We start from the raw sequence: 17195 nt of genomic DNA, 5'->3' as shown, positions 1-17195 counted from the left end.
GATTTTCAAATCCTTTAATCATCCTCATGGCTCTTTTCTGCAGTCTCTCCAATTTTTCCAGAATACTTCTTGAAGTGTGAACACCAGAACTGGACATAATATTCCAGGAGTGGTCACATCATTGGAGAAAACAGAAGTTATATAACCTTTTTAGTCCTACTCAAGATTCACCTTAGCCCTTTGGCCAAAGTGTTACACTGGGAGCTCATATTCAGCTGATTATCCAACATGATCCCCAAGTCTTTTCCCAGGATAGAGTCCCCCACCTTGTAAGTATGGCATGCATTCTTTGTTCCTAGTTATGTGACGCTACATGTCACAGTATTGAAACACGTACTATTTGCTTGCGCCCAGTTTACCAAGCAATCCAGTTAGCTCTGAATCCATGACCTGTTCTCTCCATTATTTACCACTCCCCAATCTCTGTGACATCTGCAAACTTGATCAGTGATGATTTTGTGTTTTCTTGCAGGTCATTGTTAAAAATGTTAAATAGCATAGGGTGAAGAATTGATCCTTGGAGGACCCGACTAGAAACACACCTACTCAATGATTCCCCATTTACAATTACATTTTGGCACCTATCAGTTAGCCAGTTCTTAATCCATTTAATGTGCCATGTTGATTTTGCCTAATCAAAGTGTTATGTATTATGCAGTCAAATGCCTTACAGAAATCTAAGTATATTGCACCAACACTGTTACATTTATCTACCAGATTTGTAATCTCAAATACGTTTCCTTTCATTTGTTTATCCTTTTCCTTTTTTAATTTAAGAATAGTTAATTTGTAAAAAAGGAAGGACTAATAGCTGAATAACCTTAAGTGGTCCTACCAATTCCACTTCCTTCAAAAAAGGTCTGCTTTGTTACGGAAGTCCTTACTTAGGACCTAGTCCTTGGATCTTTTGTTCTAGGAAGGAGATGACAGATGCAGTCCAAAATAAGGTAAGATCACTGAAAATGGTACTCAAACAGTTTTTTGCCTTTGTCAGCCCTTATTTACTGCATAACTTTTTCCAGCTTTAAAAAGCAGTAAATAATACTATAAGCCTAATACTGCACTAAGGAATGCTTTGATTGTTTGTTTCCAAATCAAACTTACCATGCACTCTTACTAGATATTCTTTATCATCATCTCCTGCAGGGCTAGATGCCAAACAAGTATATCTTCCTGTGTCTTCCACCTACAGAATACCCAGATAACTTTAGTAGAAACTCCAGAATATGGGACCAATTCAATTAAAACAGCAAAATAAGTAGTCTTTGATTAGCTGAGAGTGGTTAAACAAAATACAAGAGAAACAAGAAAACAGACAAGCAATTCCTGGGAGAGTTAGCAACCAGCAATACTTGAAAGCTTGTCTATTTTTGGGGGGTAGATTGAGGCCATCAGGTTACAACCCTTTGTAGCACCCCAGAAAAAAAGCACCCTGGCTAATGTGCCTCAAGCAGATACAGTCTCTTCTGCTGATTCTCTTTCCAATGAACAATCTATCAGGATGGAATAGATTGCTCTCTGAATGCATCAGCCCATACCATGGGCCAGTATAGTCAGATGGGAGGAAACAGGACTCTGCCTCCTCCCCAAACTTTTCTTGGCATCCTGCTCCCTGAGAGAAGATGGCACTAACAGTGTCTATGCTCTCCAGAGCATGGGGAATGCATCGATTGCTGTTATGAAAAGTCCCTTTCTCCGCTGCAAGGTTTTTGGCTCTCTCCTCTCTCTGCTCCTGCACAGCCATGCAGTTGCCTCTCACAATCTGGCCTTTTAAATAGTTACACTTGTAAAATGTATCCTTCCACCCCCAAGAAATCTTTGAGTTCTCAAATATTTAGTAACATCTTTATACCTTCTGCTTCCCATAAATTATTCCATGTAAAGTCACACGGGGAAGAGGGGGAAATTTACCATATTAGCAATAACGAAAAGTTAGTCTGGGTCTTTCTTTGTCCAACTCCTCCCATGATACTGCATGATGAACTACGAAGTTGAAGTCCAGGTATCCTCATAGTAAATAGGATATGTGGTTTTAGTTGAAGCTTTCTAGGAATTTTTTTTAAGTCTCAGTTTAAGCTGTCTGAGCTGGTTTGAAATTTCTCTTTATTTGTGTCTCAGACCATTTCTTTCCTAGTTCCTATACAAATGGTTGTACAGCCTCATTAGATTGCCTCTGTGGTCCATCCATGTATAAAACAAGGAGGAAGGGATCACAGATGATATAAGAAAAACAAAAAACTAGGCAGAAAGAAGAGCCAAAAAGGAGGGGTAGCAGGGTAGATACAAATCAAGACAGAAGGGAAAGATACACACCAGAGTCCCCTGTGCTGTCTGCCCTCCTGTCTCATGAAGCTCCACTGAAGGCAGTTCAAGGGGTTCTGGAGTGAATTTGACTCTGGGGCAAGGAGTGGGAAGTGCCAAATCACTATGGTACCAAGCAACTGCAGCAGGGTCAGGGTTCAAAACACTGCGGCAGAAAGTGAAATGTATCTTGACCAGCTGCAAATGCAGGGGGAATTTTGCATAGGCAGAATGTAATTACCCAGTTTAGAATTTGACCAGGTCAAACTGACTAACTCTCCTACTCTGCTGAAAAGTGTTGCAGGTTCATTAATGACCACAGGTTGTCAGGTCCCTGGCTTTATATCAAATAGAGGGATGGTACAGTGCCTCCTAGCATGATGCTGGGTTATAGTTTAAAGACTACAGCGATGTCTGCACTACGAACGAAGGGTGTTAATTTCCTGTTCATGTGCAAGTACTCATGCTAGCTCTCATCAAGTTAGTGCAAGTATAAATAGCAGTGTAGCCACGGTTGCATTGGTGGTGGCAGCAAAGACATAGCTGAGCTGTGCCAATTACAACCTGCCTGAAACCAGGCTGTAGACATAGCACACCATCAAAATGGTGATCCACCCAGCTCTGCAAGCCTCTGTAGGACTTACAAAGCTAAGCTTTATTTACGTCAGTCACCTGAGCACTGGCTATTTGAAGGATCTCTCCTCCTCTCAGGGCATGAACATCATCATTCTGTGGGAGTGGGCGCCCATCCTTCATCCATGTGATTTTGGGGACTGGGTTGCCAATAGAAATACAAAAAAGTTCCAGTAGGTTGTTAACAACCACAGATATCTCTTCTGGTTGATCAGATCCATTGATACGAGGGGGCTCTGCAAGAAGGAGACAGTTTGTGTTCTTTACTAATATAAAAGTTCAGATTTATAAAATATGACAGGCAATCACCTGATTAGAGTAGTAGAGTCCAGATGATGTGTTTTAGTCATGGCTCAGTCACTGACTTGCTGTGTGACATAGATCAACTCACATGAGTTGTCTCTGCCTCAGTTTAGCAATACATAAGCTCAGTATAATCATATTTTCCTCTTTTAGATGAGTGTTGTGAGACTAAATTAGTATGTGTAAAATGTTTTGATATCCTTGGATGGAATACACTACACAGTACAAGAGAATTTGTGTTAGATCCTCAGCTGCTGTAAATCAGTGTAAACTCATCAAAGCTATGCCAGTTTACACCAGCTGATGATCTAGCCCATTGAATTTAATTTCTGTTACACCAAAGTTACCTGGTTAAGGTGAATTATTCTGTACATCAATATGCTGATTTATATTTAGCATGTTTCTGTTACCTGTAAATCTAGGAGAAACTCAAATACCAACATACACATTTTCATCATGTCCACTCAAAGTTTCATCCCTTTAATCCTACCATCTCACAAGCACAGCTTCCTGAAAATGTTCCAAATTTCTAAAGACTTTTTAATTATTGTCTCTAGGTTAGGCATACTCTTGCATCTTGTTTGAATGTAAAATTAACACTTACCCAACACTTTTAGGGTAAAGTGCTTGCTGACTTCTCCTGCTTCATTGGATGCTATACAGGTGAATCTGCCTGTGTCATCAGAGTCTGTCACTGCTATATGAAGGATCATTCCTTGATTACTTATAGTCAGATGTGTTCCAAGGCTTAGGGGTTGTCCATTTTTAAGCCATAATATATTGGGGGTAGGGGTGCCATCAGTAAAGCACATCATAGAGGCTGGATTGCCTTTTACAATAGTCAATTCCTCTATTTCTCCTGGATTGTCCATGCTTGGTGGCACTATGGAGTAACAGATATGATCACTATGGAATACAGTCAAACACTAATTCTTAACATAAAATAAATGCCCTGTTAAGCAATTAAATTTTCTAGGTTTTTTACACTTGTGGTGTTAGTGTGTGCATTACAATTCAACTAGAAATAATGCACCACTTTTATTCAAACAAAAAAAGTCTACCACACGTTATCTGAGCCAAAAAAAGGAGAGGGTTTTACTCTTCTTTCCTTACAAAAATTTTAGTAAAACTGAAAGTTTCTAAGCATCTGCAGAAGATTCACTTAGTGAAGTCTTTAATTTTGTGTTGGTAAGAAAATAAACAGAATTTGTCCCCTGAAAGCCAAAATCTTCTCAATTATGCAGATAATTTCAATCGGGGAAGATTTCTACCCTTCTACTATTACATTTAGAAAATTAACTACATAATGCAACTTTTTTCACTTAATATCACAAAGGAACTTACCATAAACTTGAAGATTATAGTGTTTATTATCCACTCCAGCTCTGTTAGATGCTACACAAGTGTACACACCAACATCAGACATCTGAGCTCTCACAATTCTGAAAAGAACACAGCTGTAGTTATCTCACACAAGCCTACCACATGGAAAGCATTGCTCCACTTTGAATGGCAGAGTACAGTTGCAAAGGGCCAAATTCTACCCTTGCCTACACCAATATCAGTTGAGTTGCACTAGGGGTAGCTAAGGGCGGAATTTAGCTTATATGCTTTAGATAATTAAAAACTTACCTGAGAATCTGTCCAGCGGACAACAACCTGATCTGGGATGAAATAGAGAGAGGAAGTCCATTCTTAAGCCAGTTTATTTGGGGTGGTGGGGTGCCAACAGCAGTACATTCAATGTTTATGGAGGCATCAAGTAGGGCAGTTAGCTTCTCTGCTTCATCTTTATTATCAGCTATTGCTGGTGGAACTAATTACGTAACAGTTGAAGAAGAGAGGTGTTAAAATTGACTATTCAAAATTATTCCTGTTCTAGCTGTAGCTCACCTTGTCCTGTACTGCAAGATGTTGGTATTGCTATCCTAACCAAAAGTAAGAATCTCACATAAAACATTCCCACAAGATTCCAACAAGAACAAGGAGCCTAAACTTTGCAACCATAGACTCTCTGATATTAGTAACTGGGCCACGCCTATTTTACATATAATTTTACATATTTAAAAATCAAGTTGATACAATAATATTTACTTAGATTAGATTAACAGAAATTGCATGCCGACTACACCACAATTGATCAAACCACAGGTACATGGTGCCATATTGTCCCACTAGAGGTTTATTCATTCTTTTATTCATTTATTCATTATGAAGGATCATATACGTTGGCCTTACTCACACAAGTAATCCTGTTGGTCCTGATTCTCCCCAGTCCTGCTTCTGGGGTAGTCATTCACCCCCGTGCCAAATCAGTGTAAAATACTCCCGGAAGCAGAACTGGTAGCACTGATGCCCATTTTTATAGGTGTAAATGGCTACACGCTCTGCTACGTAGAATAGGATTAGTCTTACTGCCCTCCGTTGGAACATCCTGTTTAAAACAGGAGGATTTGGTCCAAAATTCTTTCAGATTATTGCTGGGATTAATTTAAATCCTGAGTGAAACAAAGTTTATAACTGGCTTCCCTTCTGTGTTACTCTAATTTTAAGAGGGCATAATTTGACTGAGATTAATTGAGCTAAAATGGCATAAAACTGGAGTAATGATGTGTCTCTCCACACACAAGAAAGTCATTTTGGGTGGATTTTTTGTTGTTGTGGAATATACTATAGGAATTGACTTCTGTTTATCCCAAAATATATTAGTCAGCAATGGTTTCAATCATTTTGGCCCTCTACAGTACGTTATAAATAACCACTATGATATCCACATTAATACACTACACATGAATATGATATGTAGGACTACACAGACATTCTTTTCTTGGCCCTATCATGTGAGTGCTAACCAAGTCAGGATAATAAGTCAGTCTTCAGTTTGTCACATTTAAAAACTCACCATATACATTCAAATTGAAAATTCGGTCGTCTTCTCCTGCAGGATTAGTAGCCACACAAGTGTATTTTCCCATATCAGATGTGAGTGCTCCAAAAACGTTTAAGGTGCTGCCATCTGGAGTCACTCTGTGAAAAAGGTCATAAAATACAATGAGTTTATTTTCCAGGGCATATGCAAATATGCAAATGTAAATAAACAGCTAGCATGTACATTTAAATCAAGTTACCCCCCCCACACACACCTTCTATGGAAATTCAGTTATAAATCTATTTCTCTATTCAAAATTTTAGCTCCGAAAGAAGTATTTTTTAAAAATCTATTCATATGAAAGTATTTTCTAAAGTTCTGGTTTAAGTATTGTGTGGTTTAGCTTCCATTTGGATTCAGCTCCATCCCAATTGCAGTCAAAATGTGTCCATCATTCTCAGAGTATTTCTACATACAGCTTCCACCTCCTAACCCCACCTGATGGGAATAACTATTTAAATGAGAAACCTGAGGTTATGATGTGCACATTTTTGAAATATTTAAAACATATAAAAAATAAAAATTCAGAGTAATATATCATATCAGTTTCCCAGATTTGTGTATATGGTGGTATAGGCCCAGGAGGTGCTCTAAATTGTGCCTCTGCATTGGACCTGGTAGCCCCACAATTGCAGAGGCATAAAGATGGCTTACAAGCAACATTTGTGCCCTCCATACCCTGAGCTGTGTCAACACCAAACAGATGGTCCCAAGGCTCTGGCCCATTGTCCACAAATCAGGTATGTATTAGACCTACTTTGTGTATAGCTACTTATTCTGAAGTAGGCAGAAGAGAAGCTAAACAATACCTTTAACACTATTTGGGTAGCTAGATGTATTATGTAAAACAATACAGATGAGCAGCAAATCTACACAGTTAACGAAATATCCTAGAATTATAAAAATTAAGGACAAAAAAGGCCCATTAGTCCATCTGGATCAATCTCACTTACTAAAGTAAGGTTTTTCAGGCTCATGGCTTTAAAATTCTTCTGCCTATGCCTTGAGGAGGTTACAGAGTGAGAGAACTCAGTGTGTATTTTTACTTGCCTTATCCTTTGTGATTCATTGCTTGTAACTGGGTTTCCATCCTTAAGCCACTGAATAGCAGGTTTGGGAATTCCATTAGTATTGCAGACAAGCTGGATACTTTCCCCCAGAAGGGCACTGACTTCACTTGGCATTTCAGATCCAATAATATTTGGAGGAACTTTTGGAAGAAGGGGATAAATTCTAATCAGTTAAACTCGGGTAAACCAGGAGTAACTCCATTTATTTCAATGTAATTACTCTCATTGGATCAAATTAACAGCGCATGTGTATTCCTCGTGGGATGTTTACAAAGGTGACTAGAAAAATCAACGTTAACTATTACATAGTCTTTCTAGTATGTATAGTAACCTGTTCACGTTCAGCAATTTGATAATAATAGATAATACTATCTTTTGCATGTACTATAACAATGCAAATAAGCACATACTTAACTCTGAACATGTGAGTAGCTCCACTGAAGTCCACAGGATTATTCACACATTGAAAGTTAAGCGCATGTTCAAATGCTTAGCATCCCTCATGATGTAGTGACACATTACTCAGTCCTAACCATTATTCCACTGAATTTTTTTTTCATAAGGATGATGTGTCACCATTTTCTTTTATAACCTCCTTTTGGCATCAGTTTTGCCTGGCAAAAGTGCCATGACACACCATTGCTCCTGAAATTTTTAGGGCTCCACGATGTCTGCTCACACTGAGGGCATGTCTACACTGCCACGGCAGCAGGCATCGATGCAGTGGCATCGATTGACCGGTTCTGTGTAGACCCAAGCAGTTGATGGGAGAGTGCTCTCCTAAAGATTTGAATTAGTCCACCTCCCCAAAAGGCAGCGTTGATGGGAGATGCACTCTCATTGACCTAGCGTCATGAAGACGCCGCGCTGCGAAGACATAAGTACGTCGACGTGAGGTACGCTAGTTATGTTACGTAACTAGTGTATCTCACATCGACCCAGTGCAGTAGTGTAGACCAGGACTGAGATTTCATGCAGCATTAGTGTCCAGCGTGATGGAGCCAATCGCTGTGATCAGCAACAACCATATGGAAACACAGCAAATAAATCTACTATAATCAGATGTAGAGAATATTCCCTCTCATACACATTTCTGAATAACATTGTAGCAAGACTTTATTACCCTAGCCTTATTTTTTCCTATTGGTTGCATGCTAGAAATAATAGTCCTGATTCTCTGCTCTGTTACACTAGTTTTACACAGGTATCTTTGTTATCTTCAGTGGACTTAGCATTAGTTTTATGCCAGTAGAAGTAACCAGAAAGTGTGATTCTGCTTAGTGCACATATATACTGTACCTTGAATGAAAAGGATGTAACTCTTCTGAGCTTTTCCTTCTACATTTGAGGCAAGGCAAGTATAGGTTCCACTATCAGAATGCTGAGAACGGGCAATCTGCAGCTTGCTTCCTCCAGACAAAATATGTATTTCAAGTGAGTCAGAGTTTTCTGAAAACATACAGATAAGAAAAAGAGTTGATTAGAACTGGTCAGAAACATCAAACTCTTTTTGTGAAAAAATGTCATCAACATTTCAAAAATTTAAAAAGATTTCATCCTGCTCTAATTCATATTAGGGTAGTTAATATGGGGGAGGGAGGCATGAAAAACAAAAGAACAGATCCTGAAAACACCCAGGGAGGTGGGGAATGGGGGAGTAAAGTGAAACCAGGAATGAAAAAATTACCTATTGGCTTCCCATTCTTTAGCCATATTAGTGTTGGTGGAGGAATTCCGGTAGCATCACATGCAAAGGTCACAGGGTTACTAATAGTTTCATTGATCCAGTCTTGTTCAGAGCCTTCTATACTTGGTGGCACTATTAAATAGAACAGCAGCTGCATAAATACCTTAGTTACCAAATTCCTTAGTAAACTGATTTTGGTTCAATTCTACAGTAGATAACATGGTATATGCTCACCATAAACGTTAAGATGGAAATTTTTATCATCCCGCCCTGCAATGTTTATGGCTTTACACACATACTGGCCAGTGTCAGACACCTAAAATGGAAAAAGAATTCTTATGTACTAGGTCAATTTTCCTGAAAATAACAACAGACCTTTTAACACTAGAATGCAGCAGCACTGACGGGCTCTCCTATAGTTAGATGTGAAAAAGGCTCTGCCATTTGTAACTAGAACTTGATTCAAAGCTCATTTAATTTAATGGAAAGACTCTCAACTTCAGTGGTCATTGGGCAAAACCTATAAGAAGCAAAAATAACTGGTCAACTACAGTGAGAAGGCATTCATTACACTAATTTAATATACCTCAGCACTCTTAATTTGTAGCATTTGTCCATCTACTAGGATCTCCATGTTTGCAGACTCCGTGATCATGCGGCCATTCTTGTACCATGTAACAACAGGTGGTGGGACTGCATTAGATTCACACTCTAAAGTCACTGGGGTTCCCACTCTCACAGTCACAACTGCAAGAGAAGCTCCACTGTGGTCTTTAATACTCGGGGGAACTGGAGAAAAAGTTAAGAGAATTATTTTCTTCCTTGTTCTGTGGGTGGGGGGAATCAACCTAAAGAAAAATGGAAGATGTCCTCATTTCATAGTAATAAATATTATTTAATATGATAGTGAAAAACAAACCATAAACAGTAAGGAAATGCTTTTTCTTGCTTTCCCCAGCTTCGTTTCTGGCTATACAAATGTATTCACCGCCATCTGAGAGTCTGACTCGAGGAATTTGCAGAGTCCGACCACCTAAGGGGATCCAAAGAGAAAAAGTGAGCTAAAATGGCTTCTAGATTATTCGGTAGTTATTGTATTAATCTCAAATGGTATTTTGCAATGACATTTTTTATAAACTGCAATTTAGGCACTAGGTTAGCATAAGATTCTAAGAGCCGCACTGCTCTTGCTGACCAGAGCTGTCTACCCCTTAGAGAAATGTCCTTAGTGAATTACAATTATTGAGTGAAATTCTCTACTGGTGTAAATGGGTGAAACACCACTTGGATCAATGGAGGTTTCACCAGAGAATTTGGCCCATTAATATTCTTCTTCACCTTCTCTTCCTTCCTCCTAACAGAATCAAGGCCTTTCAACCCCGTTCCTCTACAAGTCTTTCCTTCCTTTAGTGCTCTAACATAACTCTGCCCGTTTATGGACTGGTTCTGTCCAGATATCTGCCTGCCTTGTGTAAGCCACAAGCCTGCATCCCAGCTGCCAATAAGTAAGTTCTATGTCAAGTATTTCCCATACATCTACAAATGCCCTCCCTGTCAATTCATCTCCAGCATGTCAAGTCTAGAACTCATAGCAAATAATTGGATTGCATTAGAATTTCTAGTTTGCAGCAGCAGAAGTGGAGCGTTAGGGATAAGTCAGAGTGGTTTTCTTCTATGATTCCTGTGACAAATAGGGCAACTTCCTGTAATATCCTTAAACCCTTAGTGTATTAAGATTATGTATTATTGTCGGCCAGGATTACACATGAGGCAGGAGATGTGAGACAGAGGCGTTCAAAAGTTGAAAATGTGCCAAACGTGTATTTGGCTAGGAAGAAGTTAATGCAAAATTCCCCATCTCCAATTATGCAAAAACTCAACCTCTTGAAGCTACACCCTGAGGAAAGGGTCATTGTCTGCTGATTACCAGTATCGAAGATCAAGATCAAAGGCCCAAGTTGTATAAAGAGGTTGCTGACCTGCCCAGCCTTGGGTTCCAGATCAAAGATAGATGAACGTGTAACCACCAGTGCCCTAGACTGGAGTTGAGGGTGACCTCTGGTAGGCTTTTTAGAATGTCTACAGGGACTTTTATTATATTAATATGTTTTCTCTATAACGCTTTACTTTAAGAAAAAGCGTGGTGGGTTAAAGAATCTGTTTGGTAGTGTATAGCTGCAGGCAATAAATTGGTGCTTTCTTTTTAAGCAGTCCGGCTTGCCGGGAATATCACAGCATAAGGCAAGGAGCTGTTCAGCCTTAAATTACCCAGTCAAGAAGGATTGAGATGTGGGTTTCCACCCAAGAGAGGTGACAACTTGGAGGCAGAATGCTGATGCCTAAAGCAGATGCCTTTGATGGGCCACGGAGGAGGAATACAAGTGCAGTTCTGTATTGCAGAACTATGACAATTCCTACTCCACTCCACTGATAGATGTACCCAGGCCTTATTGTCTAGGGTTATGTCTACACTGACGGCGGCAAAGTCGCCGCCATCAGATCAACTTATCTGGATCGATTGAGCGGTAAGTGAAGACCCGCTCAGTCGTTCCAGAAGTCAACATTGTTAATCCACCCCTGCAAGTGGTGTAGAGCTGTGTTGAAAAGAACATGTCGGTGCAGTGCAGTGAAGACGGCGCGCAGAAGAGAAGCATAGCAGTCGACGGGAGTTATGCAAGTTTTCTGCGTAGTTTGCGTAACTCCCATTCGACTGCCGTTGAATCACCGCGGTAAGTGTAGACCAAGCCTAAGATCCCTGCAGTACTGTTGTCCTAGAAACCCTTAGAAAATAAAGTTCTTAAGGGTTGAGTTTAGCACCAAATTCCCATTGAAGTCAGTTATAGGGTGGTTGTTTTTTTGCCATCTAGACAAATGGTATATGGATTGAATCCTTAATTGATAAAGTGACTGTCTCAAACATAATTTCCTTGGAAGATGAATCAAAGCAACATGACTTTAACTGGTTAGTATTTGCAGTGGCAGAGAGAGAGACTGCGCTATTTGAGCTATCCAAAAGTCTGATCCACACAAACACAAACAGTTGTTTGTTCCAATCCTTCCATCTTGACTGTTTCGTTAAAAGTGACCCTAATTCAAAAGCAAAAGAGATTCTGAAATATTTTAACCATAGCAGGGCAAATGTTATTACTTGTATTATTCCACTTAATGGAGCTACACCCAGAGCAAATTTGGCCCCATAAATTTTGCTGTCATATTTATCTCCCGGAAACGGAAAAGAGGAAATTCCAGAGTTTACAGAAACAGCAGAGATTCCTCACCAGGCATAATGAGAGCATTAGTATTCAAACTGATAGGTTTTCCATTCTTGAGCCAGCTGAGATCAGGAGGTGGGAAGCCAGTGACCTCACAGGTCAAGGAGATGAAATTATTCACCACTACAGTCAAATTCTCAAAATTACTACCAACAACACTTGGAGGAACTGCAGAAAGAAATAAAGTTATAGAACTTACCACAGTGGCAGCAAACAATTCTCCCAAAGACCATGAATTACTAAAACAAAGCTGAGTTGCTGAGTGCTGCCAAAGGACTGAGTTGAAAATGTCTCTCACATTACATGAATGGATCATGTGCTTTCTGCAAGTATCTGGAAATACTGTGATTAAAGCCAATTCTACTCTCACCCCCATTCCTACAATTCCCTAAAGCCTTTATCAAATGCATCCACAGTTTCTTCCTTGTATGGGGACTTGGCAAAGATGACTTCACCCATGCTGAAAGGGGGAGTGAGTATTCCAGATTCATGCATCAGGAATTTTAAAGCAAATTATTTTTCAGGTCATTTGCTCTGTAATATAAAGCTGACTAAGTTGGAGTTTTTTACAGGAAGACTATACAACTTTTTGCTGATTTTGTATTTTTATTCCTGTTTTCCTCAATATTTTCTTTTTCATTACTGAGAAACCCCTAAAAGATTCCTTCAGATCTGGGTTTTTTCCTTTCTTTCATGTCCAGACAGATCTGATGAGCTGTGCAGTTTAAAATACTGATGGGGGTGCAGGGGCTTCCCAATCACAAATTAGTTTAAAGACAAAATAGTTCAAAATTTGGCCCTACTCTGCATTTCTCTTTAAAACAAAATACAGTATTTGTAAATATATTCCTCTTATTGAGGTCTGAATTCAGGATTTGGCGTTTCTTTTACAGAACTGATACCCACAATTCTTAAAAAATATGAGACAGTGTTCCTGGCTTTCTTTTGGGTGGTATAGTTATTGCAGGGAACACAGATTCCTGATCTCAGAACATGGCAAAAAGATCTGATTGAATGTTTTGGATCATATCTGCCAATTACTCTTCAGCTGTTTTGTGTCACTCCAGTGACACAAAGTGGTAATTAAGTCAGGTTTATAGCTGCTTTATAGCACTGAAGAGGCATACAGCAACCAGAGTCAATTAGTGAATCTGGTCCATAGATTTAAAATGTAAATATGCGGGGCCTGTCTGGTCAACACATTTGTTCAAAGTGAGTGTAAAATGCTGCCACTAGTGTAAGTGGAGAATTCTGATTTGATGACATTTTACACTTACTTTACTTAAGTGTAAGACAGTAAAGAATGAAGCCCAATAACCCTAATTCTGATTCGTCTTACAATGAAGTATTTCCATTGAAATCAATGGAGTTACATAGACATAAAGATCATGAAGACATTGATAATTGAACTGTATCTTGGGGGGGAAAAAAAGTATCCTCGCACTATGTGTGCATTGTCATTATCCACAGACATTTGAAAGTCACTAAGTTCATAGATCAGGTTTATAAATAAATGTTTGAAAATCAGGATAGCAGAAGATCAGTGTAATTTAAAAACAAAACCTAAATATCACAAAGTCCAGAAATACTCCATTAAAGTTCCAACAGTAATCTTCGAATGTAATCTCATTAAAAAGTCTGCCATTATTTCAGCTACCTTGGGATCAGGTTCTTAAGTGTGCCTTGAGGTGGAAGAAATCTACTAATTGCCACATGAAAGAAATTTAAGTCCTTCCTGCACCATATATAGATTAGATTAGAATAGGCTTTGTGTGGAATTGAGGGAGTTATCGATCTGATAAGGGAATGGTGCACAGATGACAGGGTCATGTGTGAATCATATGCTGAAGGTTATATGTCATATGCTGCGGTCTCTGAACCATATGATGAGGAAAAGTGTGGATGTGGTCTTTCTCTCCAGTGTCTACTTGGTAGGTTTACAAGGTCATAGTCCAGTAAGAAGTTTTCTGTGGGATAGTGTATAGGGTGGGTCTTTAACACACAGCTGAAAGTTAGAAGGGGGATGGACATTGGTCAGAAATAAAGGAGCAGAGTTCAGGTCAAGGCTGAAATCTTAACTAAATGTGTCCTGATTTTTGAAACTTTTAGTTTTTTTAAATGGAAAACATTCTAATTTCCTGACTGCATTTACATTTGTTTCGTACTTGTGAATATGAAATTCCCAACTGTCTGACTTTATTTTAATACCCACAATATCATGCTAATGTTATTTTAAATGGAGTTATGAATAACTGTAACTATCTCAGCAAAATATTTTACCTCAGAATTGTTTAATTTTTTTAAAGAAAAGAAAACAAGGTTTCTAAACATTTCTATTACTGATTTTTAAACATTAAGATTAATTTAATGCTATTTTTAAAAATTACTCTTCTTGAAAAATGTTATTTAATAAAAGAATCACAAAACATGTTATTTACCCTATATCCTTGCAAATAAACCAAATCCCTCTAATTCAAGTGTAACAGTCAATAAAAAAGACATTGCTCTGCACATAAAATAATAAAGACTTATATTGGTGCCAATTGGCTTCAGTATAGAGGTCCTATGCATAGCCTAGCACATCTCTCCAGAAGTTTTATTTGAGGGTTTAGGTGGGACAAACACTGCAGAGACATTGTACAGGTCCTCTGCACAGGGACGAATTTCACCTATATGGTCATATATATGGTAGCAGTGAGCTGGGGCCATGGATTATCAGCAACACTAAATCATGCATTCAGAAAGGTAGGTATGTATGCACCTCTTATTATGCATGTGAGTAGTCTCATTGACCATAAAGGGATTACATAAATGTTGGAAGTAAGGCACATGCTTAAGTACTTTGCTGAAATTAGTGAATTTAAACTAAACTAATACAGAATCTCCAGACTGTTTACTTACAAGTGAAATATAGGCCACATTAGCAGTAATGACGCATTAATTTCCTTTATTTCAAAAGGGAACAATCAGCATTTTAGAGTTAGTAATCTTACCGTGAACATTAAGGTTAAAATACTTTTTGGCACTTCCGGCTATGTTCTCCACAACACAGACATACCTGCCGGTATCTGTTATTTGGGAATTTAGGATCTAAAGAGGAAGGAAACAGACTTCAGTAGAACTAATATGAGGTCATTTACAATTAAAATTGCAGGATATGGATTGCTGACATATTAGTGTTATTATAGAGATAACTATAACCAGTGTTGTGAACAGGTCAGCAGCCTAGGGAAGTTTCAACTGCTGCTACCCATGCTGTACCTGCTCTGCCAACCTGTATGTTTCAATCTTCAAGAAAGTCAGCATCTCTGATATTTATTTTTAAGTTTGTAGAAATTTAAAGAAATCCTCTTAAATGATTTAAAACTAAGGGGCCTGATTCTCCACACTATTTCACCCTATTAATCCTGTGCAAATCATGGAACAGAGCTGAGAATAAGGCCCAATTTTTTAAACTGTTCTACCAATGTCTTCGACTTTTACCTGTAACATCCTTCCACTGGATAACAACTTATGTTGGTCATCTTCTGCTAGTCGCTGGCCATCTTTTTGCCAAGTGATGCTTGGAACAGGACTGCCACTTGCCACACATTCCATCACTGTGGTCTTGTTCACAAGCACAGTGACTTCTTCAGGCAGGTCAGCATCAGCTCCGTTGATGGATGGTGGCACTACATAGCACACAAAGAGAAACAAGGAGATTGCTATTTAATACCATCTAACCAGTGATTTCTTTGTGTAATTACCGGATCAGCTACACACATATCTTGAATTTACAGGTTAAGGTAAAGAGAGCTTCACAGTTAATTAATGAACAATAATAAAATCCCAAGGAAAAATACAGTATCAGATCCTCAGCTGGCATAAAGCAGTATCACTCCAGAGACTGCAATGGAGCTATGCCTATTTACACCAGTCAGGGATCTGATCCAGAATGCAGAAGAGGGGGGAAATAAATTTTCCTGCTGGGAAGTTGAGTTTTTAGAGCCAGGAAAAAGAAGGATTTCCAAGGCATTCCCCTCATCCCACCAATGAATCACTGCTTTTAGCAGTGTTGGAATTGTAAAAAAAAAAACTGAGTACACTCCAAGCCAAGGCAAGGAGCACAAAGATTTCTTAGAGTATGTCTATAGGCATATAGACATATAGGCATATAATGGATGACACAAGACAAACTTTGTAGCAGTCCAACCCAACTTATGGAAAATTACCCTACAGAATGTTAGGAGTAACTCCAATATGATTCTATAAAAGTTATCTAAAAATCTATAAAATTAACAGAGAACAATGCCAGTGATATAGAATTCTGTAGCAGAAATATATATTTTTATTACCTTTTATATGATCTTATTGAACCATTCTATATAATGTAATCATTCTCTATTAATTTTGGCAGGACTTCTCTCTTAGGGTCTTTTGCTATAAAAAGTGAATTTGGAATTTTTAAAAAATAGAAAATAATGCAAGATTAGCTTACAGAGCACGTGGACATCATATTGAATGGAATCTTCTCCAGCTTCATTTACAGCAACACATATATATCTCCCAGCATCTTCTGCCTGAGCCCGTGGAATCTGTAGCACTCTGCCTCCTGGAGGAAAAATACATTCAAGTTTTAAATCTAAAACCAAGTGGCTTTCCTCACTCAAACACACCACATTACTCTGGAAATTCCTCTAGGGGCTGGGGATATAATTTTCTCATCATTGGTTTGTCCTGAATTATCATTTTCAGTTCTGAAGTAACTAAAGCTTTTTTGTTTCATAGCTGCTTTCTCTACATCCAGCTTGATTTTAGTTGGAAGTCATAATAAAATGTTAGGAAAAAATTCCATTTGAAGGAATCTACGTTCTTTGGTGACATATTAGCAACAGAGCTGTTGACCAATCTGGAAGTGATACTTTCCACAGTGAGCTAATAGAAAACTTTGTAATATACTCCACTGGGGAAAGTATATCGAACTGTATATTTGCTCTTTGATAAACTATATACTATTGGAA

At 38.6% G+C, this 17195-nt stretch overlaps 1 protein-coding gene across 6 annotated transcripts in view; it reads right to left on the bottom strand.

Annotated features, from left to right (window-relative positions):
* Nucleotides 1-17195, bottom strand: part of HMCN1 (hemicentin 1) — a 291595-nt gene that overhangs the window by 63545 nt on the left and 210855 nt on the right. For 4 of the 6 annotated variants that reach the window (XM_067535110.1, XM_067535114.1, XM_067535111.1 and 1 more), the window contains exons 55-70: nt 16673-16786; nt 15679-15866; nt 15189-15285; nt 12202-12363; nt 9843-9956; nt 9510-9712; nt 9158-9239; nt 8924-9055; nt 8536-8685; nt 7217-7376; nt 6140-6264; nt 4870-5053; nt 4582-4679; nt 3842-4120; nt 2974-3170; nt 1105-1186 (exon numbers count right to left, since the gene is read on the bottom strand). In XM_067535110.1, the coding sequence (XP_067391211.1) occupies nt 1105-1186; nt 2974-3170; nt 3842-4120; nt 4582-4679; nt 4870-5053; nt 6140-6264; nt 7217-7376; nt 8536-8685; nt 8924-9055; nt 9158-9239; nt 9510-9712; nt 9843-9956; nt 12202-12363; nt 15189-15285; nt 15679-15866; nt 16673-16786 (2367 nt within the window). The remainder of the gene's footprint in view (nt 1-1104; nt 1187-2973; nt 3171-3841; nt 4121-4581; nt 4680-4869; nt 5054-6139; nt 6265-7216; nt 7377-8535; nt 8686-8923; nt 9056-9157; nt 9240-9509; nt 9713-9842; nt 9957-12201; nt 12364-15188; nt 15286-15678; nt 15867-16672; nt 16787-17195) is intronic. The other 2 variants (XM_067535112.1, XM_067535113.1) reach the window with 2 other exon arrangements.

This window comes from Emydura macquarii, unplaced genomic scaffold (assembly GCF_026122565.2).
Source record: "Emydura macquarii macquarii isolate MOO-44397 ecotype Brisbane River unplaced genomic scaffold, CSIRO-AGI_Emac_v2 contig_3477, whole genome shotgun sequence".
Lineage (NCBI taxonomy): Eukaryota > Metazoa > Chordata > Testudines > Chelidae > Emydura > Emydura macquarii.
The sequence above is the reverse complement of the archived record's forward strand: the minus strand, read 5'-3'. Positions and strand labels throughout refer to the sequence as shown.